At 33.2% G+C, this 26375-nt stretch overlaps 2 protein-coding genes across 3 annotated transcripts in view; one reads left to right on the top strand and one right to left on the bottom strand.

Moving 5' to 3' along the window:
* The first annotated feature begins 1751 nt into the window (after nt 1–1751).
* Nucleotides 1752–12172, top strand: LOC100370581 (nuclear migration protein nudC-like). Its single transcript, XM_002739973.4, has 9 exons — nt 1752–1865; nt 3730–3807; nt 3942–4148; nt 4657–4743; nt 6740–6850; nt 7291–7485; nt 8436–8519; nt 9329–9447; nt 10941–12172. Exons 1-9 carry the CDS (start codon nt 1788–1790, stop codon nt 10990–10992), a joined length of 1011 nt encoding a protein of 336 aa, XP_002740019.1. The 5' UTR covers nt 1752–1787; the 3' UTR covers nt 10993–12172.
* An 870-nt stretch (nt 12173–13042) lies between these two features.
* LOC102808322 (origin recognition complex subunit 3-like) overlaps nt 13043–26375 on the bottom strand; it is a 30776-nt gene continuing 17443 nt past the window's right edge. Inside the window, exons 10-18 of one of the 2 annotated variants that reach the window (XR_014930866.1) lie at nt 25096–25229; nt 24253–24316; nt 22689–22885; nt 22424–22557; nt 21906–22095; nt 21110–21251; nt 19817–19933; nt 18571–19040; nt 13043–13304 (exon numbers count right to left, since the gene is read on the bottom strand). Coding sequence is in view for 1 of the 2 variants with exons in the window: in XM_085505105.1 (XP_085361231.1) it covers nt 13199–13304; nt 18943–19040; nt 19817–19933; nt 21110–21251; nt 21906–22095; nt 22424–22557; nt 22689–22885; nt 24253–24316; nt 25096–25229 (1182 nt within the window). In the remaining variant the exon portion in view is untranslated. The remainder of the gene's footprint in view (nt 13305–18570; nt 19041–19816; nt 19934–21109; nt 21252–21905; nt 22096–22423; nt 22558–22688; nt 22886–24252; nt 24317–25095; nt 25230–26375) is intronic. The other variant, XM_085505105.1, reaches the window with a different exon arrangement.

The raw sequence follows: 26375 nt of genomic DNA, 5'->3' as shown, positions 1-26375 counted from the left end.
TATGCGCCGCTTTCTCCGCATTTCATGAAGCTTGGCATCCAATTTCTGTTTTTGAATGGTGAACTGAACTTCTATCTCATCAGCTTGACGCATTAATGTATGTTGTTGTGTGTCGTCACACTCTGTTGCTGGATTTCCTCTAATGATTTCTTTCAAATTATTTATTAACTCAGCTAAAGTATATTGTCTGCGTTTAAAAGATTGCTGAAAAAGTTCGTTAGCACCCTTCGATTTCAAAACTGTTTTGTGAAAATTAAGTTGCATAACTACTGCTGCACGCTGTTCTTTTTCAGTCATGTTATTCAAATGGTCATCCACACTTGCCTACACGGAATCAATTTGGTTTGTTAATTGTACCTTTTTTTGTATATTGTTTTTGTTCAGTTCCTTCTTTTTCCGCTTGCTTTTTCTTCAGAATTTCAAGTTTTCTTTCTTGAATGACCTTCATTCGTCTTTGGTATTTTTCTTTGTAGGAGGGGGCAGTGCGTCGCGCATCAGCCATAAGCTTTTCTTTCTCTATCGGATCGTTATTATCAAGCCATTCTCTAGTCTTGTTGTTGGACCACATTATGAGTGTTTCATAGCATAGTGTTGTAGCTGCCGGTTTAATTCGTACAAGTAAATCCAAGATGGCAAAATCTCTCTCTCCAGCCACATTTGTAGTTGGCACTGCTGCAACAGATGCTTGCTCTTCGTTTTTCATATTCCAATATTTACCACCAGGTAATTGGTCATCACACTGCCTTTCGAGAATCAAAAGCAATGCATGCATGATGAGTTCAATGAATGCAAGCTGTACGAAAATGAGAGAACTGAAATGTTGAAGGAAATACATTGCAACAACACAAATACCAATAAATTGATTACAATACTAACAAGCAATAACAGCCAAAAAATAACGAAACTAGCAAGCTACATCTATAATTGTTTCAGTGCCAAAGAAAATCATTTCAAAAAACTACCAGCTGCCCCTAAATAAATAAACTATCTATTTTAGCTATTTTAGCACTTCCATTTTGCTACTTCAGTTCTTCGTCTTTATTGTAATTTTCTTTTTCTGAGTCCAAATCCAACTAAGGATACGATTAATAATAATAATCAAGTTTTATTGCATCCTTAGAAATTACAATATTTCTTTTGGTAAAAGGCAATAAATATATCCATACACAACACAATTACAATACAATATAAATAGATACGTTAAAGTTTTTTGTATTCCATGGCTTTAAGTAGATAGGTCCCCATACATTTAATTGCCTTGGAGTCCTTGTTGCTCATCAAAAATATAAAATTACTCAATTTATCTCCTGCATTAGTTAATGTAATTTCTGTGAGCAATTCATGTCTAATATATTTGTACCGATCACATTCTAAAAGGAAGTGAACTTCATCTTCTATTTTATTTTGGGAACACAAATTATAAATTCTTTTTCAATGGGAGTTTTTGGCTGTGTGTGCCTTCCTTTTTCAATAGCCAAACAATGGTTACTTGTTCGGAAGCGTGACATGCTGACTTGATATTTTTTCGGAAGACAATTTAAGTATGACTCAAAATTATAAGTGTTTTTGAATTATGTAATAACGATTATTATTATTATTACATGATATAATAAGTGCTCTGCTACAGACTTTCTTTGAGTCTCCGTACACTACTTTATTTTTTAGCTCAGTTAATAATGCAACAGTAATGCTGCTGTAATATACTAATAATAACCGAAAGTTCGATATTATTCTACGATGTGACAGAGCGCCCTCTGTCGTTGAACTAAAGGTAGTTGTATTTCAAGATGGCGGCTGCTCCTGATGAACGCTTTGATGGCATGTTACTTCACATGGCCCAGCAATGTGAAGGTGGCGTACAAGAGGTAAGATACTTTTAATAACTTAGGAAAGACGTTATCTGTTTACAATTCACTTTTTAAATAGTTTTTTTTGCTACCACAGTGTTTTAATAAGAGTACATGTAGTAGTATATGTCTGTACCTCCATGGTCTGTGTTATTCTGTCGTGCTGACACATGTTTTGTCAATGTCATCAAACCACAGACCAAGCCAGCACAAATATCGGCCAACGGTCAGTATGACAAGAATCCAAAAAGTGCCATTCATGATTCGACTGATCAAGCCACCAGTCAGGTACCCCCGTACTTAAATTTCGAGACTGTTAATATTCTGGATCTGGTTAATCATTGCTGCAGCTCCAATCTACACATTTTATACCATGCATTTATAAACTAGGAGTGTATTATGCGATTACAATCGTGTGCAAATTGAAGAAGTCACGCCAGTTCACCATTTTCAGTTGTTTCAGTGAAGCTTTTTAAAATAATTAGAATTTATAAAACATCACTTTGACTGAGTCCACACCTCTGATAGGAATAACCCAGTCTTTACAGCGATCCATGCAGTCTGTGCAGTGGAAAGTACATTCTAAAGTGGCTGGCAATCAATGGACATACACTATATGAGTATCAACAAGAATCTAATTGGCTTTGCGACACATCATGGACCACTGCACAAATTATTACAGTCAATCCTCTTCTTTCAATTGATATTTGAATGAAATGTTTGATAAATTGTGTTATAAACTACTGTCAAATCTGTAAAAAAAAAAAAAAAAAACGCGGCTTCTATTAAAATAGTACAATGCAACATAAGGGATATAGCTTCTATTAGAGCATCAACATATATAAGAAATGATGAATTTGTGATTCTCAATTATTTGAAAAGACTTCAATTAGGGATGCGACTCCTAATACAGATTTTATGGTTCTTTACACAGTTTCTGCACCAAATTTGTTTTGTCTGTGTTGGTTAAAATATGTTTAATTGACATATACAAGAAATTCACAAGAACAAGAGATCTCATATGTGGTTCATTACATATCATCAATCATAGAAATTAAAATAATATACTCATTGAATATATAATCATTTTATAGTATGGTACAAAAAATGTACTAGGATCAGTACTGGTTGTGAAGTTTACCAAAAGATTTCTAAGATCAGTGGAATCAGTATTGATTTTAGTCTATTGCTCCAAACACAATTATCTCACCTGTTTAAATCTGAAAATAAACTACAATGAGATTCTGCAATGAATTATAAAAAAATATGATTTGCAACTTTCATAATCAGGTAGGCGATGGTCAATATCAGAATCAGCCAAACTTATTCTGATCGATATGGTATCACATGATACCATGTATGTTTATCAATAACCATGGAAACTATAAGATTGTGCCTACAGAAGTTACTAAGATGAACATACTATACTATGCAAACATGCAAAAACACAAACTTGTTTTACGGACTCACTCATTGATTGATGTACGCCCATTTCGTGATCGTCTCTCAATCTTAAAATGTGATACATTTCGTGATCGTCTCTCAATCTTAAAATGTGATATTCATATCTTACATGTTTATCACATTTATTGCTTTACTATTGTAAATTTTTGATATCAATTTCTCAATTATGATTTGGTATATAGTAATACTATAAAATGTATAACATATGTGCTTACTTAATGACTAAGGTATATTTGACATGTGTGTTTGTGGTCAAACTGAAGTTGTATTTAACAATTCAGTATATAATAAAATAAATAAATACAATTTTTGATTCATTTGCACTTTTTTAAGAGATACTCTCCTCTAAAATACATTACTTCTATTTTGAAATTTCATTTATGTTGAATTAATAAATGAATTTATATTTTATTTTCAGTTATTAGACAATATATTTTCATTTTTAAGAAGAAAGACTGATTTTTATGTTGGTGGTGATCAAGGAGCTGCTGAAAAGGTGAGTGCATGGTCACAGTTTCACACAATGTGTTTGTTGCTTCATGAAATTGTTTTGCAAGGCTCATAGCTATAGAGACATTCATTTTTTCAGCCTGTCAAATCTTTGTAGCTCATTGAAAAAAAAAATTATAGTTAATTATAGAAAAATTTAAAGACCATCAAAAACTTGCTCGAGATGAACAGAAAAAGAGGAAAGATGAAGCAATGGCAGCACAGAAGGCAAAGGAGGAGAGAGCTGCAAGAATAGCAGAGAAGAAGAAAAAAGAGGAAGAAGATGAGCCCAAAATAAAGGAAATAACAGATGAAGAGGCTGAAGAATTACAGAAAAAAATAGATGAGGTTTGTCTGAATAAATTAATTTCTAAAACTTACGAGAGTTTGAACAGAATGAATTTAAGTTGCATACAAGACCTGGATAATATAAAGCAAATGTGTTTACATCTGTTTTAGAACGCCATTGAAATATCAATACCTGTATGGCGTTGAATAGACCAGCTGCATCTATGCTGTGAAAAGCCAAGATTTAGTGATGTAATACAATGTAATACAAAGTAGCTATGCTGAGAATAATATAACTGTAATCTTTTTAATAAGTGTACCTTGATATTATTCAAAAAAATAAATCACCCAAACAAAATGAATGTATGCCCATTTTCTCATTTTGCTGACATGCCATTGGGTGCATTTGATCACATGACCATGAAACCAATAACACTCATGGATAAATTTCAATATTGTGATGTCTGTAGATAGTTTACATTAAATGATGAAATACCTCATAATACAAAAATTATTTTGACTGAAAGCACCACAGATATGGATACTTATTAGTGTGTCTGTTTTGCAGGGCAAATCAAATGTTGCAGTGAGTGAAAATAACGATGTAGCAACAAGCGCTGAAGAGAAAGTTGAACAGAAGAAAGAGGATAAAAAGGTGAGTTCTAATACATGTATATTATGATATAACCACAATGATAAAGATATCAATCAGGTCAACCCACATGAATCAGAGGATGATGTAACCCAATATGATGTACTTTAAAAAATCTCCAGTCACTCCTAATTCTGTTTGTCAATGTCCATAGTCTCTGACTACATCTACCTATGCAAGCTGTGTTCAGGTAGCAGGGCAGGATTTGTCAACCAATTAAATTACACCTTATTAGAAATTGGCCTGTACTAAGAACTCTGATTGGTTGACTATTAAATATGAATTACATTAGTACCATTAATTGGTCAGATGTTGTTAGAGGTGATGAATGGTCCGGACTAAAAGAAGACTGACATCACTTAGCTTACATCATATTTTAATTGATGTAAAAACTTAGTGGTATCTTTAAAACTTAAATTTACATTTTTGCAGCCCAGGACTGAGCATGACTTACTATACCATGAGATTGTGACTTTTTTGTAAACTGATAATAGTAGTAGTACACCAGAGTATTCAATGTATTTGTGTGATAAGACCTGCGACAATGAAATTTGGTACGTAGATTATACATGTTAGGATGTATGTCCATGACATTTTTTTTTGCAATTGGATCAAAGATGGCCGACTGGCAGGCATCTTATTTTGTCTTTTATGTTTGATATCTTGGACATGCTTTGTAAGTTTTCATTCAAATTTGGCACATATTTTATACATGTTAGGATACATGTCCAGGACAATTTGTTTCAAAATCGGATCAAGGATGGTCGATTAACAGCCATCTGACTTTTTGGCCTTACTACTATATTTCCAAGATTTATGTACCATTTTCATTTGTATTTGGCACATACATCATACATGTCAGTTTGTTTATGTTTTTCTTTACTGTCTTAAACCGGAGGGGTCGTCACGCAACATGTGTTCGATTTTGATGTGAATAAACAATCTGTTGTATACGCCACTTGGGACTCAAGTTTCAAGGACACGCACGCGACAACCCCTCCACTTTAATATGATGAGCACAAAAAGACCTTTCAAAAATTTAACTGAGAACTGTGTCATTTTCAATGACTTGTGGATGTACGATTTTCATGCATTCAAATATGAGCATCTTTTATTATATATTTTGTTTTATAAATACATAATAAAAACTACACAAAAACACCAATCATACTGTCAAACCTGGGGACTGGAATGGAGGTTAGTTTATTTGTTTATAGATCACCATCTTGTACATTGGACATAGTATTTGTCCAGAAAATAATGAGATGGTACTTTTGCAACAAGACACAATAATTTGAGTTGAACAAAATAAAATAAAATGACTTGAGGAAATTGTAAATAGTTATTATTTTGGTCTGTAAACAATGTCAACTCAGTAAAAACCGTGGGTGCTTACATAAGACAGATGGTGCATTATGTCTTGGTCACTAGGCAAATGTGTTTTTTTATAAAAGTGGTCACCTAACACAGGTTTGACTTTATAAAAAAGTATTTTTTATGTGCTGCAATATATAAAAAACATCATCCTTTTTTATTTAGCTCACAAAAACAACTTTAAATTTTCTCCCACTCCTATCTTGATCAGCTTCTTGGCCATCTTGACTCAGATTTTGTATCAAACTCTTAACTCCCTGACAGGGCTGCATCTTATTTTCAATTTCAGATACAATGTTCCCATAGCATTTTCATGCTAGGATAATTAAGCGGCATTTATTGGAACAAAATTTTTATACATCATAATTGCTGTATAAGTAGTGTATGTGCTTAGGTAAATGACTGTACTGTACATCATATTGTTCAAATGTGCAATAAAGAAAACAGAATATCGATGAGTTACACTTCTAACAGAGCAAATATATGCGACTACTTTTTCTGGTATCACTGAAAATATGTAAATAGATTTTATTAACAGTAAGGTTGACGGTGGCTATAGAAGTGGCTACCAAGTTTTGACAGTATACATGACAACTATCTTTCCTCCATCTTTGTTTATTGACAGGATGGATCTGACTCTGATGACGAGGCAGATAAAGGTAAACTCAAACCAAATGCAGGAAATGGAGCTGATCTACCTAATTATAAATGGGTTCAAACACTGGATGAATTAGAGGTATGCTTACTATGTACTTGGAGGAGGAGTAGGGAGGGGCATTTGTTGAAAGTACCACAATGTAGTTGTGATGAATTAAAAGTATGCTTACTATGTACTTTGAGGGGGGGGGGGCATTTATTAAAACTGCAGCATGCTCAATAATAACCTAATAATGTGAACTTAACTAGTATATGTGGTATTGTACTTTTCACAATGTCTCATTAAGAAACTTTTATTCTAGGAAGCAGAGGGAGAGGGATTGAGTTCAGTGCCAGTTACAAATGACTTGCGTTTTCTATGCATTAGATGTAATAATGGACAGCCCCAAAGCATACTAAGCCAATCTGAGTTCCTCTCTGATATAAAAATCAGTATTTGAAAACTTATATAGTACAGTGAAACCTAAATAAGCAAAATGTATCTGATGAAATTTTAACAAATTTAACTTTTGCCTTCAGCTCCATGTTCCCTTTAAAGTGACATTTCCAGTGAAACCACGTGATATTATTGTTGATATGAGTAGAAAGCATTTGAAGATTGGATTAAAAGGACACCCTGCTATCATTGATGGAGAGACATTTAATGAGATTAAAGTAGAGGAATGTTGTTGGGTTATTGAAGATAAGAAGGAGTTGGTACTTACTATAGAAAAGGTAATGTCCGTTTCAGAATGTACTGTAAATGCACTAATTATTTGCTGGTTTTTAATATTGCTATTTTTGTTGATAAATGAAATTTGCTAATTGAAATCTATGTGAACTTGTAGAATAACAATATAACTCATTGTTTCCTTGCCGAATTTGTGTTACTTAAAACCCAGTGAAATTGCTCAAAACATCAAAATAGTGAAATTAAATGGCAGTGAAAGTAAATGGTTTTACAGTATTCATCTATACATGTTAGAGTTCCAGTTTCAGATGAGGTCAGAAATCAGAATCTTGTTGTATGGTAGCTAGGCCAGATGTGGTTTGGCAGGTTGTATGCACATGTGACGTATAGTATGGTAGTCCACGTGTGGTGGGGTGGTCGTACGTGGTATGGTCTGTCCTGTGTGGTTTGGTGGGCTGTATCACAGTCCCTCCCTGGGACTGTGGCCATATGCATTTGTGGAATTGAGTGTGGTGGCACTAAAACATATCATAATGGAAATTAAGGCATGAATTTATTTGTTTATGATTTAATTGTTTATAAATGGCCCTAGATGCCACCTGCAGTCTTCTAAAAATCACTAACCATCAAAACGTGAGATACTTGACTGTCATACTCTCCCCTGTGCTTCATAAATCAAAATGTTGCTACCCAATGTATAGAGCTGCTATGCATTGCTGAAGACCAAATTGAATCACTGACAAAAATCACAAACAATTGCATGTCAGAGTGCACACTGATGTGTGGTGGAGTGGACGTACATGTGTATATGTTATATTGAGGTGAGTCATGTTCGATGTGGGTGACCATACGTGATGTAGGTACTATGGGAGGGAACTCTTTATGCTGTAAATATGGATAACTATGTGTAATATAAAACATTGAACAAATTACATGGATTACAACATTATCTAATAAACATGCAAACAAAAGTAAACATATTATTTGTTGACAGGTAAACAAGATGGAATGGTGGAATAAACTTGTAACAACTGATCCGGAGATAAATACAAAGAAAGTACAACCAGAGAACTCTAAGGTACAAATGTATACTACATCGTATTATTGCTGAGCTCACAGTTTTTGAAGTTTCAGTCTATATGTAGTATTGTTTGTCAAGATGTATATAAACAAAATTAAAATGCCTATTGTTGATAGAGGGTGTGATTTGGTCAAAAAGGGGAGAGGTAATAATAGCGGTTGTTGGAATGTGGCTTTTGGTCGTCTTTTGAACATCAGTAATAGAGTCTGTTGATGATTTGAGCAGGTTGTGTTATGAAATATTATCCTTGTATATAAAAGAAATCTGATTTATAAATGATTGTTGAATTTCGTTTGAGTACACTGCTAACTGTGCTAGATTATTGGCTAATTTTACGTTATCTCACTTGCAGATTTCAATGAAATTTTGTACATAGATGCTTGGGGGTAATTTACAAATGCAAATTTATAAATGTTCTGATATCTTGAATTAAACTTGTAGAGGTGCTCTGTGATAAATCAGACAACAAATCAAAAATGTACACAATCAAATTTATTTTATTTCCTTTGTCTTATAAATTCTTATTAGTCACTGGGTTTCTTGTTTTTGAGTACCATATTTTTTTGCAATAGACGTGTATATAAACCACATTTGTTGTACACTGATTCATCAAAATATTGCTGTAACAGTGTACTTACTTTGACCATAGAAACATCTTTGTAATGTACAAATGTATGTAAGCACATGCCCTACTAATAGAGCAAATATAATCATTTTTTTAATACATGTATACCCCATTTCTGCTTCGTGTACCTCCAATGCTAGCACATTGTAGTTCTTTCTAAGCTTTCTTTGTTTATTCCTAGTTATCAGATTTAGACGGCGAGACAAGGGGTATGGTTGAAAAGATGATGTATGATCAGAGACAAAAAGAAATGGGTTTGCCGACATCAGATGAGCAGAAAAAACAAGACGTTCTTCAAAAGTAAGTGATTTCAATTACTATGTAAAAATTGTAGTTTTTGATATTTGTTTAATTTTGTTGGTTTTTACAAACCTTTATGTAGAGATGTTATGATGGGAAAGAATAGAACACTATTTAAAAGGGCAAAAACCAAATCTTGTAGGTCTACGACTCTGAGTGAGATCTCGGCGGCCATTTTGTGTCAAAGGTCTGGGGTGCAACTGTTAGAAGCTTTATATTTATTTAAGCTATTGACCACCAAAACCAGCTTCACGAACTATCCACAAATTTGTTCTATTTATAGTCTGCTCATTTCTACAGACAATGTTGAGGACAACATACATTTTTTTGATCAAAAACAATGTCACACTTTGTCTGCAGTCCAAAATCAAGATTGAATATTGTGAAAATTATCGAAAATTTGAATAAATTTACCCCATTTTGAGATATGTTGGTTGATGCAAACAAATTCTCTTTCATGTCTCTAAAAAAACATGTGAATGTCATATTTGATGCAAATATGTAAAGAAATAATGTGTATTTCATCTTTTATTTGGTATTTATAACTTTTCGGACATAATACACAGTATTGTGTCAACACAGGTGGTGCTATTCAGCACAGACCTTTGTCTTGTAGGGCATAACTAGCCTGTGAAGGCTAAATATCCATCCGCCACCATTTTACAGCATTTCTTCCGCGGAACTATATACAAGTATTTTTCTTGTTTTGAACACATTCTTTCCCGATTTTTAGCAAGATTTAATCTTTACTGAGTTGATCAATTAAAATAACACACAACACTCATCAGAATATCTTATTTTATTAACATTAAAATGCATGTAAATTGGGAGGTCAAAGGTCTAATTTTTCTCAATATTGCATTGACACGCAGATCGCCGCAAACCAACCGAATAACGCCACCTGTGTTGACACAAAGTGGAAATAGTTCTGACCACTTTTTCCATAGTTTCATGCACGGTATGTATTAGATCGGCTGGTTTGAGGCGATCTGCGTATCAATGAATACACAGTTGAAATGTGGCGGCCATATTTGATCATGTGACTATATGTAAATGAGATTGTAATTATTAATTAGAGAATTTAATTAATTTTCCAATGATATATAATTTAGAATTAACTTATTCATATTAAACTCACTAAGTAGCAATAATCCCAAATATTGTAAAAAAAAATGACTCCGATATGAGGTTTCTTGCGCATTAGTCATAGCATTACATGTGTGCATTGGTTGGGAACAAAAGGGTTAATGTGTCATTTTATTCCTAACAAAAAAATGTTAATCTGGTAGCAAATATTCTAGAAAAGTCTAGAAACAACAACAACAACAACAATAATAAAAATCATTTTTGATTTTCATACCAACAAAAGTACTACATGTAGTATATGTTGAATTAGTGAAATTACAGTGTAGCTAAGACATCATAGTTTATATCCAGTGTGTGAAGAAACTGTTGAGTCTTAAGATGACAAATATTTCTTGTTTATTTTTCAGTTTCATGAAACAACATCCTGAGATGGATTTCTCAAAGGCCAAGTTTTCATGAAGTCTGTCCGTCCAGCATGTCAAGTCTCTTTCAACAGATATCAAACAAAAACATTAGTAAGCTGATAAAAAGAAATGAATACACGACTTGTCAAAATAAGGATTACTAAGTTGTATATAATATGGTTAATAGGCAGTACTTGTTTCTGAAAATCTTGAATAAAATAAAATAAAATTTTATATCGCTTTAAATGTCAACTATAGTTAAAGGGCGGTGGTCGTCCCGCTGCACATGTGCTACATTTGTGTTGATAAACATTGATTTTCCCATAATCCAATGCACTCTTCTTATGGAAATCACAAGTATGAGGTTTGACCAAGGGGCGACTTGCACTAATTACCACCGGTGACTCCTTCGATACTTTCCAATCACCTAAAAAATACCTAATTAAAGCTTGGTAACATCTCAGTTTGTACTCGTTGATCTGCGCAACAGTCAAAGTCCCCATCTTTATTTATATGAGACCCATATATCTCGTGCATGCCTGGCGCGACGACTACTGCCCTGTAACAGCATAACCGGTGACAGTACGGGACAACGTCAAAAGATCGATGTCTGATAAAAAACTTAATTCCTTTAGTTTTTTTCCAAACCCCCCTACCCCCCACTGAAACTTAATTGATAAATATTGGTCATGGCGTCAGACTACATTCGCCATTAAATACAAATTGATAATCAGACAGTAGTATTGCATAGCAGTTGGTTTTCGGGTGGGTGTAAAAAGATTTTACAAATGCACCTCATTTGACGCACAAATTTACACTCGAACCAAACCATTTTTCTGTGTTTTTTTCCCTTTTCGGATTTGATGGAGTTTGGAGAAAACATGTTTTTCTGTTCAACTGCGAGATCTGCCGATTTGATTTTGAACTCTAATTTCTTTACTTCATAGCTCACATCAAAAAGCCGACATATTGCGTTTGGATACCCATAATTGACCACAAGCAAATGTATACAGCACATTAAGCATAGAAATATCCCCCAAAATACAACCTTTGTTTGTCCTGTTTTTAAGTTCGCAGTGAACGGTAAATGGTCTATTGTTATTAATGTTGTTTTAAGTAGTAATTAATGGGACAATAAATCTCAGCCATGCATTGTTTATGTATTTTGCGTCTATCATGTTCTGCTAGTAGGATTACTTTGTAGTGAATAAAGTCTTGTCCTTTTTCTAACCAAATGATAGTATGTATTCACCAGGGAACTCACAACACTAGAGTTTCTGGCTTAAATTTCAAGGCTCGAGTGATTCTAAAGTCAGAAACTTTGAGGGGAGGGGCGTGTTCTCTAAGCTTAACCACACACGCGTGACTAATATTTAGAATTCGGTTGATTAAGTATAATCAATATCATTTACATATTAGTCTCCACAAGAATGATAGATATAAATGGCATAGCATGCCGGTTCATTCATTCACTGATTCCTGAGTGTTAAAATAAAAAAAAAAACTTCAAGAGGAAGTTACACTTGCATTCATCATTGGAGATGTGGAAGTGAATTCTAAAACTACCTCACTCGACTTGGCAGATATTTAAATGCTACTATTTGTTTCAACATTTGATTGGGAGAAAACAATGTGTTGAATTCCATATTGAATAACACATTTCAACAACTGAAGTTTCAACTTAGAAATGATGCATTGTGGATCAGAAAGCAACTTGTCGCTATAGTGACCATAATGAAACAAAAAAATTCCAAAATGTTTAGTATCTGATATGGAGGTACCTGGGTGGGCCTATGTCAGATTTGTTAATTTCATGACTCTATATCCTTGTCAATTTTGGTAAAAAATACCATTTTTTTTAATTCTTCTTTGACACTACAAATCTGATTGCTTTGATATTTGAGGTGTACATATTTTTTGTGAATAATTTGATGAAGTTAAGGAGACATGTTTTCAACAGCCAGAATCATCACTTTTTTGTGGGTTAACCAAGTTTCGTCTGGGTGTTTGGGTGTACATTGCTTGCTTGGCGACCACAATGCTCTTGTAGGACAGCGGAGATATTGTCAGGTCACTTGTTTTACAGCCACATAAACAGTAATGCATTCAGGTACAAAAATAGTTTTATTATTCAAATATGGCAGTGCATACAGTGCAAGTGTCGCCATAGCAACGATTTCATCACACAACATGGGAGTAGAAAAACAACAAGTGTACAATGTTATGATAATTAAATCAATAAAGTGTTTGGCCTTTGACAATCAGCACCCACCCCATGTTAATCTTGCAACATGGTCTGTTTTCTTTTTTGTTGGTTTGATAAAACTCAAGAACTGTAGTTCTGAGACAGCTCTGATGAATCGTGCCCTGAAAACAGAATTAAGGAAAAACGACAATACAATGGGTACTGATGCAACAATGTCATCAGATATTTTTATATGAGCACAGCGAAGACGTTCACACAATGAATGTATACATATCAACAATGGCCAGGGTAAGAGTTCTAGCCAATTGCATATTTAGTAATCTAGTATATTCAAATAATCAGAATTATGGTTTAGTTAAAGGTTTTCTGCAATGACAATATAGTAAAGTTATGATTGTGAGAAGAGTTTATGTTTTGAATTGTATGAATCAACTAGAGCACAATAGACTGGAATGTGAAGTGTTGACAGTGTCGTGTTGTATCGTATCATGTCATGCTGCTTTAAAACTGTGTGCCAGTCAATATTCGGCCTTATTCAAAAAATAAAATGTTGCATTTTTTTCACAGATTTTTTTTCAAGTTTTAATCAAACCCTGTAGCTAATACAATATTTTGTCCACCTGGTCCAAAATAATCAAAAATATTATGGAAAATTACTGAAATGCAAAATGTTGGACCAAGATTTTGGCGGAAACAACTATGCTGTCAAAGCTATGAATACATATTAGCTTATGATTTCAAGTGATTTGAAACAATTCATTTTTGACTCCCATGTGCGAAGCACAAAATGGGAGTCTTTGCAGTTAGTGTGTCTGTATGTGTGTATGTGTGTATGTGTGTCCGACTGTTCCACTGCTATCTCAAGAACCATACATTGGTTTTTGATGAAACTTGGTGCATAGATGCTCTGGGCCAATGCGCAGATTTGATTAGGTTTTGGTAAAAATCCATGCTCGTTAATTACCTAATTTGCATGATAATTAGCTAATTTTTAGCTGTTCTATGACTGTTCCACTGATATCTAAAGAACCACTCATTGGATTTTGATGAAACTTGGTACATAGATGCTCTGAACATATGCGCAGATTTGATTAATTTTTGGTAAAAATCCGTGCATATTAATTACCTAATTTGCATGATAATTAGCTATTTTTTAGTGGTTCCATGACTGTTCCACTGATATCTAAACAACCACTCATTGGATTTGATGAAACTTGGTACATAGATGCTCTGAACTAATGCTAGGTTTTGATTAGTTTTTGGTAATAATCCGTGGATACTAATTACCTAATTTGCATAATGATTAGTCAATTTTCGGTTTTTCCACTGATATCTCAAGTACTAATCATCACATTTCAATGAAACTTGGTACATAGATGTCATACGACACTGCACAGACCTGATAGTTTTTATGGTAATATCAGTACATATTAATTACCTAATTTGCATAATTAATTAATTTTCAGCATTTGATATAAGTAGTTAGCATTACATTTCAATGAAACTTGGTACTTACATACTCAAGGACTATGCAGAGATTGATTGTTTTCGATAAATATTTGTGCATATTAATCACCTAATTTGCATAATTAGTTAATTTTCAGCTTTTCCACGGGTATCTCAAGTACTAATCATCGCATTTCAATGAAACTTGGTACATAGATCCTTTAGGACTATGCAGAGACCTGATTAGTTTTAGGGTAAATAATTGTGCATATTAATTACCTAATTTGCATAATTAATTTTCAGCTTTTCTACTGATATCTAAAGTACTAATCATCATATTTCAATGAATCGAGAATTATGCAGACCCAATTAGTTTCCGGTAAATATTTGTGCATATTAATCACCTAATTTGCATAATTAACCAACTTTCACACTGATATCTCAGGTACTATACATCACATATCAATGAATGTACATGGATGCTGTAGGACAATAGACAGACCTGAATAATTGTGGGTTAAAATCTGTACATATTAATTACCTAATTTGCATAATTAACCAATTTTAATCTTTCACACTGATATCTAAAGTACCGTAAAAACTCCAAAATTTCGACTGGTTTTAAATAATTTGTGTTAGAAATGTGACGTGTTTTTAGAGTCAAAATTAAGGTGCATTTTCGGACGGTCGAATTTTTCAGAATAGAAATCAGCAAAAAAAAATGGGGATGATAGACAGTGTGCTTCATTAGTTTTTAAAAAATGCAATGTCCGTCAATTGACGTAAACTTCCTCATGTTTCACGGTAAAAGCAAAGGTCGTGGCCGAGTTGTAACTCAAAATCTAAACAAAGTCATCAATCAGTGAGTATTATGACAAGCAAAACAAAACATCAAGACGCGGAGAAGAGGTCAGCACAAAACTAATAGGTCAAAAGACAAAGCTGTCTCGCACTACCTAGGAAAACTTGTGAATGTTCGAAGTACAGGTACCCATTGGACAAAAGATACATGGAAGTTTAGCAAACGATCTCCCCGACCCAGTGCAATGTATCCGGTTAGAATCAAAGCTCACGTGTCCCTTATTTGAGCACCGTACCGGTGATTTGAGGGACCAAATTCTGCCGTAAATTCGCCCTTGGATTAAAAAATATAATGGGATTCAAGAAAATAAAATGGGACTTTTAAGGTGTATTTTGGCGTCATTTTTCGGACATTTCAATCAATCCTGCCGGCTAAAATAGAGTCTAAGTTTTACCGTAGTCATTGACGTCTGTCTATTCAAGAGTACACGTGTATGATTTTTATCGTGACTAGCGTGAGCGGGTAAGCTTCCTTTCGAGAATGAGCTGTTATCACTGTGAACAATGTTAAATTATTCTTCAGATGACCAGTTTATTTTTTAAAAACAACTAATTTTTTTATTTAAAAAAAATCATGCCGTTTTCGCATCATCCAGCTTTTTTATTTATTTATTTATTTATTTATTTATTTATTTACTTATTGACTCTTACACAATCCCCGGAGGGAAAGAAAATGGTCACAAAGTACAAGGAGAAATATATATATATAAAAAACAAAACAAAAACACAATATACTAAAAAACAAATAACAAATACAATCACTAAATTACTAAATAAAACAAAATCTCTAAAATACAATCTAATATAAAATTACAAAATTGACAGCAGGCATTAAGATGTCAAGTAAGACCCTGCTTCCTGACTTCAAAGCTTTTACTTATGAACTGTGCTACTGGTATAATAATGTTTTCATTCTGTAACAATTCCATGAATTTTTTCTCTGCAGGTTTATTTTCAAATGCTGGGATCATATCCTTAGCTTTATTGAACAGTTTGGCACGCAACTCATTATATTTGTTGCATTCCAGCAGAAAATGCATTTCATCCTCAATTAGACCTTTGTTACACATGTCACAAACCCTGTTGTTTAGTGGGATTTTTTTATGACGACCCATTTCAATTTTGAGACTATGGTCACTAAGACGGAATTTGGTAAGCACACTACGCAGTTCAAAGTTTTTTAGCTTGACTAAATATGGCTCAAGTTTTAAATCTGATTTGATTAGCCGATATGTTCTTAAGTTTGTTTTTCTCATTTGCTTTGGTGCGGTTATCATTATAGACCTCACCTTTCCATCTTGTTAGAAATAAATCCTTGATGCCTAAATCAATTTGTTTCATTTGTGCCGAGGTTAGTTTATCACCGTTGTTAACTGAATGATATAGTTGGATATTGTTTAATAATGATGTCACTTCTAGATACCATTTACTTTTAATGCTTTGGTTAACCACAAAAGCTTCCTTGAGTAACGCATTATTAGAATTCATGGCCCGACTGTAATATTTAATTATTTTTTTTTTATAAATACGTCTAGGGGGTATCTGCCTAACTCGCTATACATGGCCATAATTGGTGTGTGTTGTGACACCCCCAGTAGATACCGACAATAACTTAATTGAACGTCTTCAATAGGTGATTTAGTGGAGAACTCATCACCCCAAACATCACAACCATAAATGAGGATAGGTCTGATGAGTTTGTCAAAAAGGGAAATTGAAACTTTTATACTTATGTTTTGTATTGAGCCAAGCTTTGCTTTCATTGAAAACAGAGCTTTTTGAGCCTTACGTTTAAGGTTTTTTAGGCCATCCTTAAATTTACCATTGGCACTAATGACTAGTCCCAGATAGTTATAAGATTTAACTGTATCAAGTTCGATACCTCCAAGAAAAAATGTATCATTATTCAAACGTCTGTTTGATTTATTGAAAATTAAAATTTTGGTTTTGTCAGTGTTGACAGAGAGCTTCCACGTTTTAGCATACAATGCCAAACTATCAAGACATGTCTGTAATCCCTGTTTAGTTTTAGAAAGTATCACAATATCATCGGCATAGAGTAGACAGCTGACATGCGAGTTTTCTAAATAAGGAGGATCACAGGTATTAGGATTGAAAATAGTGGGCAGGTCATTTAAAAAAAGATTGAAGAGAGTTGGACTAAGATTACATCCCTGTTTAACACCAATATTGGACTGAAATTGTTTTGTTAAGCTTTTTGATTGGTTAATTGGCGATTTGACCTATTTGACCTAAGAGAACATGGCGGATATCCTACAGCATCAAACGTTTATACGAGACCGGAATCATTCGCTTACGATGAAACTAAGTTGACTTTTATTTGTATTTCATAACCATTCAACAAATTTATTTTGTGTACATTATTATAATCACTACTGAGTACAGTAATAATCAACAATTCAGAAACGCAGCATGCCGAGATTTTTGTGTTCGTTTTTATTTGAAACTTCGTTTATTTAGAATATATTTTCGTTACCAATAAAATAAAAATCTCTCAGTCAATCAGAAACCCGGATTCATGCCTTTGAGGAAGGTCCCGTTTGAACGCTCACATCGGTTTTTTTTTCGTTTGGGGGAAAACTAAAACTGGTCGCAATTTTCGAATAAGAACGAGTCGGCAATTTTTAGTGGAGTCGAAAATTTGGAGGTAAATAAAACACCGAAACCCGGCAAATAAATAGGCGGTCAAATTTTTAGAGGGGTCGAAATTTTGGAGTTTTCGCGGTGTTAATTATTCCATTTCAATGAAACTTAGTACAAAGATGCTCTAGGACAATGTACAAACCTAATTAGTTTGGGGTAAAAATCTGTTCATATTAATTCCCTAATAAGCATAATAATTCATAATTTTTTGGTTCTGTTACATTGCGCAGACCTCATTAGTTTTACACTCAAATCTGGTCATATTAATTTTCTGATTTGCATAATTAGTTTTCAGCTAAGTAATTTTGAATTATATTTAATGTGTCTCCAATACTCTCAGCACATGGGAGTTCTTTCTAAGCTTTCTTTGATTCTTGAATTGGATTATATATTTCATTTTTATAATGGTTTATGTATGACAGTTATGAATAAAGTAATGAGTACAAATAAGGATACTGTAAGACTGGATCTGGTGGTTTATATATTTCATTTTTATAATGGTTTATGTATGACAGTTATGAATAAAGTAATGAGTACAAATAAGGATACTGTAAGACTGGATCTGGTGGTTTATATATTTCATTTTTATAATCGTTTATGTATGACAGTTATGAATAAAGTAATGAGTACAAATAAGGATACTGTAAGACTGGATCTGGTGGATTATATATTTCATTTTTATAATGGTTTATGTATGACAGTTATGAATAAAGTAATGAGTACAAATAAGGATACTGTAAGACTGGATCTGGTGGTTTATATATTTCATTTTTATAATGGTTTATGTATGACAGTTATGAATAAAGTAATGAGTACAAATAAGGATACTGTAAGACTGGATCTGGTGGTTTATCTACTTTCTTAGATTCCTCATTCTCATCCTCTGCAGCGCTGTCTTCATTATCATCAACAATAGTGATGTAGGCCTGAAACAAATCAATGTGTTTATGACATTATGTATCCATTTAAAGACATTGTTACAATATATAATAAAACACTTGATACATAACTCAATCTGGTATAGTGAAAATCTGCCTGAAAAGTTACAAGACTGAAAGCACCTTTATAAAGAAACTCTAATTTTTATATACATTTTTGCTTATATTAGTACCAAATTATTTTTTTAATGTTATAACCAGTGAAACAAAATTCTCAGTTTCTTATTTCCGTCCTACCATAAAAACATGCACCCGAAATATTTTTTGTGTGGGTCACTGGTATTTAGCAAAGTCAAAAAATAAACCTTTACTTTTACAAATATTGATTAAGACATGTATGTAGTCAATGAGGGATATACCAGAAATAATGACTTGTGTTAGAAATAAATTGCAGACGCAGCTGTTAAGAGTTTTTTTAATGAGATATTGTAACATTATGGACACAGATGAATTAGAATCACACATATGAAATTTTAGTGAAAATATTCCTGCACCAGCCATTTAATGAATTCAATGACAAGCTCACCTAAACCAGTCCTTTAATAAATTCAATAATTAAGCATACCTGTCATCATTTACTTAATTCAATGATAATTAAGCTTGCCTGTAACCAGTCATTTGATAAATTAAATGACAAACTTGCCAGTAACGAGTCATTCAATGAATTCAGTTGTAAGCTTACCTGTAACCAGCCATTTTAATAATGAATTCAGTGGTAAGCTTGCCTAAAACCAGTCATTTAATGAATTCAATGACAAACTTACCTGTAACCAGTCATACAAGTTAATAAGCCTGCCACATTCCAAATGTAATCTGTATACTATACACAAATCAGGTGCATTATTTGGTATATTACCAGGCTCAGTTTCACAACAGTCACACTGAAAAACGAATGAAATCAACTGTAACAACTTATCATTTTACTTTTAAAACATTAGTTATTCCCTCTATATATTGACTCCCATGACAATAATAAAAGAAAGTTTGATAATCATTGTTTGTCACTCCATTACCAACAATTTAATATATGTGACTATGAATATTACTGCAGTGTTTGAAGTTTCTCTCTACCGGACTCGAGGGCAGGTGATTTTTACCAGCCCTGCTAGCAAATACCAGCCCTTCATAAAAGATTTTTTTTTTATAAATCACCTATGTTGCCATTTCAAGTAAGCACAACAAACACTCAACATTCTGCTGATTTACAAAAATACTTTATAATTCCTATTTGAAATGTGTTTTTTTTGTTTCACAATTTTTTCACCAGCCATCAGAGGAGAATGGCATAATACCAGGTATTTGTATAAAGCAGACAATGAAAACTGTTACTGGACCAGTAGCAGCAGTTTTAATTTTTACCACTTGGACTGGAAAACTGACTTGGGTGGGTGGTCAGTAATTTCAAACACTGATTAATTGATTTTATGCCTTCATTATGATAATAAACAAGGATACCTTTGCGACCAGCTCACCTTGCATGAGGTTTGCCAATTTCACACCACCTTAACACTAAGTTTGTTGATATTTTTGAATTATACTTAAGATAACACTTAACTCATAATTATGCAAATTAGAAAATTATTATTCTCTGATTTTTCCCCAAGAACTAATCTGGTTCGAGGATTATCCCAGGACACAGATATAATCAATCAACTTTCATTTGATCTGTTGAATGGTGCTTGACATCTCAGATGCACAGCTGAAAATTAGCTAATTATTATGCACATTAGTTAATATAATATGCACATATGTCAATAATGCATGTAAACATGTGTGTTTGTGCGTCCCGGTGCATGTTCCAGGACTGTGTTGTATGCTACACTGTTGATTCTGTTTATATACAACACTTGGTTGTATATAACACATGGATTTGGAAATACTTTAATGAAATTTTAAATATATTTGTCTTCCTTTCTAACCCCTCCTCAAATCCTATATTCCTATGTGAACAGTTTATTTACGTTTACAACTCTTGATTTGATGCAAAGTGGTTATACTGGCTACTGAGTCCTAAAAATATGCTAAGTGTTAGAAAGTTACAATTCCTTATGATTTACCTGTAAATAATGGTGTGGGTTGGTGAGCGCCATTTGTATGGCGGCCCTTGGTGATGCATTCAGATGTCGTCTTAACACAGACACACAGTCGCTGTAAAATATCTCATGAAATATCAAGCTACAGGCACTGTGTAGATATTTACTGAAAAACAAGTTTTAGATTGATAGAGCTAACAAAAATAAATGAAGAATTACAGTGTTTGAAACAAAAGGTTATAATTTTTATACACTGTATCCTAGATATTGAATTTATAGATACATATTTATAGATATCATTTAGTAACTTTGCATTTGCTGAAGAAAGGGGTGAAAATTCAGTGAAACTTAAACAACATTTCTTCACATTTTGTTACGTGATGTGGTGCATTTGAATAGTGATTTGCTTTTGTTGAAAACCACGACTTATCAATCCTGAAGAAAGTATTTTGTGAAAGTTCTTGTGTTGTAGTTGTAGAGAGGAATGACGTCACCTACGCACGTGTGGGAATTGAGTACCAAGTGACAATAACAAAAACGCTCATGGATGGAAGCTTGTTTGTAAACAACGACATGCTATAGCCATCTGACGCATGCGCAGGTGACGACTCCCCTGCTTTAATACGCATAATCAAACCATTATGTACAACGTGCAGTGCATATTTGAATTTATGTAAACGAACAATGTATTTTACACATGTTGTTTATGTGGCTATAAGTTCCATATCGAACATGATGTGGCGTGATGGCCACGCCCTTCAACACATCCAGTAACAAATCCCCAAAGATAGGGTTTATGGCAACTAATATTGATACAAACCTGAAGAGATTTTTTTCCAGATATTCCAACACCTGATTTCGTAAAGATTCAAATTTTGTTGGTATTTTCTTTTTCTTTGCTGACTCTTGTAGGTGTTTCTTGAGATCATATAGTCCAGTAGGTTTGTTTGGTACTTCATTACTCTTCTGTGCATCTTCTTGTTGATTCACCTGGTCAGGTTCATTGCAATCTACAAATAAATATAAAACTACTTTAAATCACAAGCTAATAAGAATTTATATTTATGCCCATTAATGGTATGAACTTCCAGTAAATTTACTTTTGTTGCCATATATGGTATGAACCTCCAGGTAATTTACATTTATTCCCATATATGGTATGAACCTCCAGTAAATTTACTTGTGTTGCCATATATGGTATGAACCTCCAGGTAATTTACATCTATTCCCATATATGGTACGAACCTCCAGGTAATTTACATTTATTCCCATATATGGTACGAACCTCCAGTAAATTTACTGTTATTCCCATATATGGTATGAACCAACTCAACTTACCAACTAAGCTGTTGAACTGCGAAATGAAGGTCTGTAATTCTAAACAAATTATTTCAAGGTCATTGTCTTCATACTCAGATAAAGAATCATTACATTTATTTAATAAAGAAACCAATTCTTCTCTTGCCATTAGTCTGGAAAAATATAGAAACATTTTCACTCAAAACTCAACAAATGAAGAAGAATAGCCATTGAGCAATACATGTACATCTATTGTTATGGACACATAAAATTATATTTCAAAATCTGTAAAAAACAAACTTACTTCAACAAACTTTTAGCATCTTGATAACTTTCACTTTGAACAATGTCACCTTGCAGACAGAGAGAATACAGCTCTCTTATTCGTCTCCCCAGTGGATGACCTGGCAGGTCAAAGGTCAATAAATGCAAGCAATGCATGGTGGGAAAGAAATAGTCATGATATTTCCAAATCTGTTTTATACTTCTTTTAAGAAATTTCTGAAAAAACATTAATGGAAATAACTTTTCAATTTCCCAGCTTTGTTCACAAATTGTCTGAGTAAATGTACAAGTACTACAAGTGTAATTACTTTTCTAAAACGTAAACACATTACACTTATACCTTAATTAATCAAAGACATTAGAAAAGAAGGGACATGCAACTGCTGCAAACATGAAAAGAAAGTAATGGAAGTTTCATGCAACGTCTCTTGAGGGAAGCTACCATTATGTTTGGCTTCCTGCATCTACGCCATGAATAAATGAGTGGCCAAGGCAGCAATCGGTTTTGTCTATGTTTTTTGTGGGACCCTTTTTCAGCCAAATTTTAAAAAACAAACTTTTTAAACTTTCCGTTTGTATATAGTTCATAAAATTTGCTGATATCATAATTTTAAATTCTACTTGCAAAAAGTGTGATTCCTAATTTCTCCAACGAATTAGAAAGCGTAAACAAGATAGCAGACCATCGATCGACTTTGTCTATGTTTTTGTGGGTACCTTTTTTTCAGCCAAATTTTTCCTTTAACAAACTCCTAATTAATAAACATTTTTACGTTTCTATAGATCATAAAATTTCCTGATATCATATTTTTTATTTTAAAATTTTATTTTATTTTATGTTTTTGTGGGGTAGAACCAAATTTTCTTTTTAATTAACGTTTCTGTTGATTTTACTCATGAATTCTACCGAATTTTTTATTTAAAATACAACGAGCAAAAATTGTGATTCTTCTTCACTTGTCCAATCATCGTCAGAAATATGTTCCAAATTTTTGAAAACATCTGCAAATTTGCTGTCGTAACTTTGTGGACATTCAATAACATGTGAGGAAGCCATATTGAAAACAAGCTGTACCACTGATTTACATAATAACAGAGCACACAGCAAAGACACGCAATTCGTCAAGAGTGGGGCTTAATTTGCAAACAATTCGAGATAAGATTTAATCTACCATGATTGAATTAAAGATTGATTAAAACAGATCCCAACAGCTGCTACATCAAAGAAGAGACCGAGTGGCATGTCTCTTTTCTAGTTTCTTCGATTAATATTAGAAAAATATTATAGTTATGATTATAAAAACAAGGTCTGTCAGTTATACAACAAATAACTGCAGTAATTATACATCTTCTGAAAGCTTGGATACAAGAAACAATTTCATAGTATCTGAATTGTAGAAACTGTATTTGCTTTATTTATCAGCACATACACTTCCATAAATGATAGATGTATTTATGATATAAAGTCATAATATAATGATTTAGTATACAATAAATGTACATAATTATGTATATGTGCTTCTATTAAAGATGTGTTTCTAATAGAGCATCAAATATTATTAATTAAACACATAGTTACTCACTCTGAAATGTTTCTCATCTAATAACAAAGACTTCTGTTCTTCAGGATTCTGTTCCTCCACATATCTGAGCATGGTGTAATAATGTAATCAGTGATAAATTAAGCTGATGTGAGAAAATGTGAGAAGGTACAAGGAATGCACATACAGTGACTTAACATGTGCAAGTATTATTGTCATAAGCCCATGCAGTCATGTTGAAGAATTCAATGGCATTCACCTGATTTGGATAAACTCCATACATGCCAGGGGTTTTTCTAGAAAAAAAATGCAAGAGGGAGCACTGCAATTCAGCAGCGCCACCAAGTAAGGGAGATAGAGTTCTTCCTACCAGGGTGTGGAGTTTTTGATATTTATAAGTTAAAATGGAGCATTGTATGGCTTCCTTGGGGTCGAAATTACTATAAGACAGGTCACAGTTGAAGACTGTGGCCACATGTGATCCCTGGTCAATCAGAATTTTATGTTTGCCAGAGGATCTGCTCCCCATAGTAAGGGGGCGCATGGCCATGGGCATGAGGGTGCTGCGCCCCTGTTCCTTTGTTTAAAAAAATCCTTACATGTGCTGTACATAGATATGCCATAACTACACATCAATTCATGTCAGACTGGTCTACCCATATCTAACACTCTGCATATGTAATCATACATGTTCTGCTTAGACCAAGTTTATTCATTTCTATTTTTTGGCAGTAGTCGACTATAAATTTTGTAATGATACCGAAGGAAATTGACATACAATATGTATTTTTGTTGTACTAGAAATTCAACAATGTAGCAGCTTATTTGTTTAGATTAGGTTGTGATAAATTGATCCTACATGCAATGCATGATGGGATATATTACCTTCTGAATGAATCCAAGTTTCTAAACTCGTCCAATGTAGTGCTTTTAAGGTCTTTAATTTTGCTAGATACTTCACTGGGAGGACAGCAAAGTAGACTGGTAGTGTTATTGAAGAAATGATCCATCATGGCAAACTAACAAACAAAAATATAATGCTGTTATCACATGTACAAGTCAAGTCTATATCCTGTGAAATCCAAACACACATTCATGTCTTCATTTCTTGCGTCTTGGAAAAAATATTTTTTAGGCCAGACAAACAAAACTCATCAGAATCGCTCACATCTGTCAAATTGTACTTTTGAATTATCAATTATTTTGATTTGCACCACAAAATTACTTCACAGCAGCACAATTCTCACAAACTGCAAACTCTTTGGTCAAGAGTTGCCTGTGCATCTTCCACATCGCAGTTATAGCCTTGTTCAAAACCAATATTATTAATCTGGTACAATGTTTACTTTAAAGTTTATGCTTTCTGTAAATATTCAAGTTTTTAATGTTTAAACAAATATATCAAATCATAGAGCACCAAAGCAAATCTATAGAGCATCAAAGCAATGGTCTTTGATGCCTTCGTAAAGTTTTGCTGTATTTACTTTTTGACTTCACCATACATATACTGGTATAACGTATTTACTCTAGTTGTCATGTTCATTGTACCGGTATATGGCACTACTAATATTGTCAAAGTCCTATTTTAATCATTTACCGGTAGTACACATTATATGTAAATTTTGGTGTATGTGCACTGCTATATTTAAATATAATAAAACAACTATGTTAAGTGTATTTATTCAGATTTATGTAAATAAATAAGTATTATGAAATACATGTGAACTAAATAAAATTTTACAACAGCTGGGATAGAAAAGACTCAATTGTAGGAAGCAGGAAAACACTGATAATAGAACTAGAATTAACAGTGACCAAGATATAACTTCCATTAATATAGGTCCACTTGACTCTGGTAAAATTACTCTTGAAATTCACCAAAACCAATTAGTAGACCATAAATAGAGTAAACATTACACAGTTAGCTGTATACATTATATATATATCCTACAGAAATTTGATAGTAGAAGTAGACAGGTAGACAGATATTAATAAACAATGGGAATATGGCTTAGACTACTGTAAAATACGTTATTTAGCTGCAATTAATTTTTTCTAAAAAGAATGTTTTGGGTATTTTGTATGGAATTTATTTTCACTGATTTTTGATGAGTTGAATGTAAAATATAGAAAAAAGGGTATATTCATTGAAGGAATGATTCAGT

Source organism: Saccoglossus kowalevskii, chromosome 11 (assembly GCF_978046115.1).
Source record: "Saccoglossus kowalevskii chromosome 11, keSacKowa6.1, whole genome shotgun sequence".
NCBI lineage: Eukaryota > Metazoa > Hemichordata > Enteropneusta > Harrimaniidae > Saccoglossus > Saccoglossus kowalevskii.
The sequence above is the reverse complement of the archived record's forward strand: the minus strand, read 5'-3'. Positions and strand labels throughout refer to the sequence as shown.

Coding starts and splice junctions, on each gene's coding strand:
- LOC100370581 (XM_002739973.4), top strand. CDS start 1,788: ATGGCGGCTGCTCCTGATGAACGCTTTGATGGCATGTTACTTCACATG. Junction 3,808..3,941: donor ATCAAGGAGCTGCTGAAAAG/GTGAGTGCATGG, acceptor AAAAAATTATAG/TTAATTATAGAAAAATTTAA. Junction 4,149..4,656: donor TACAGAAAAAAATAGATGAG/GTTTGTCTGAAT, acceptor TCTGTTTTGCAG/GGCAAATCAAATGTTGCAGT.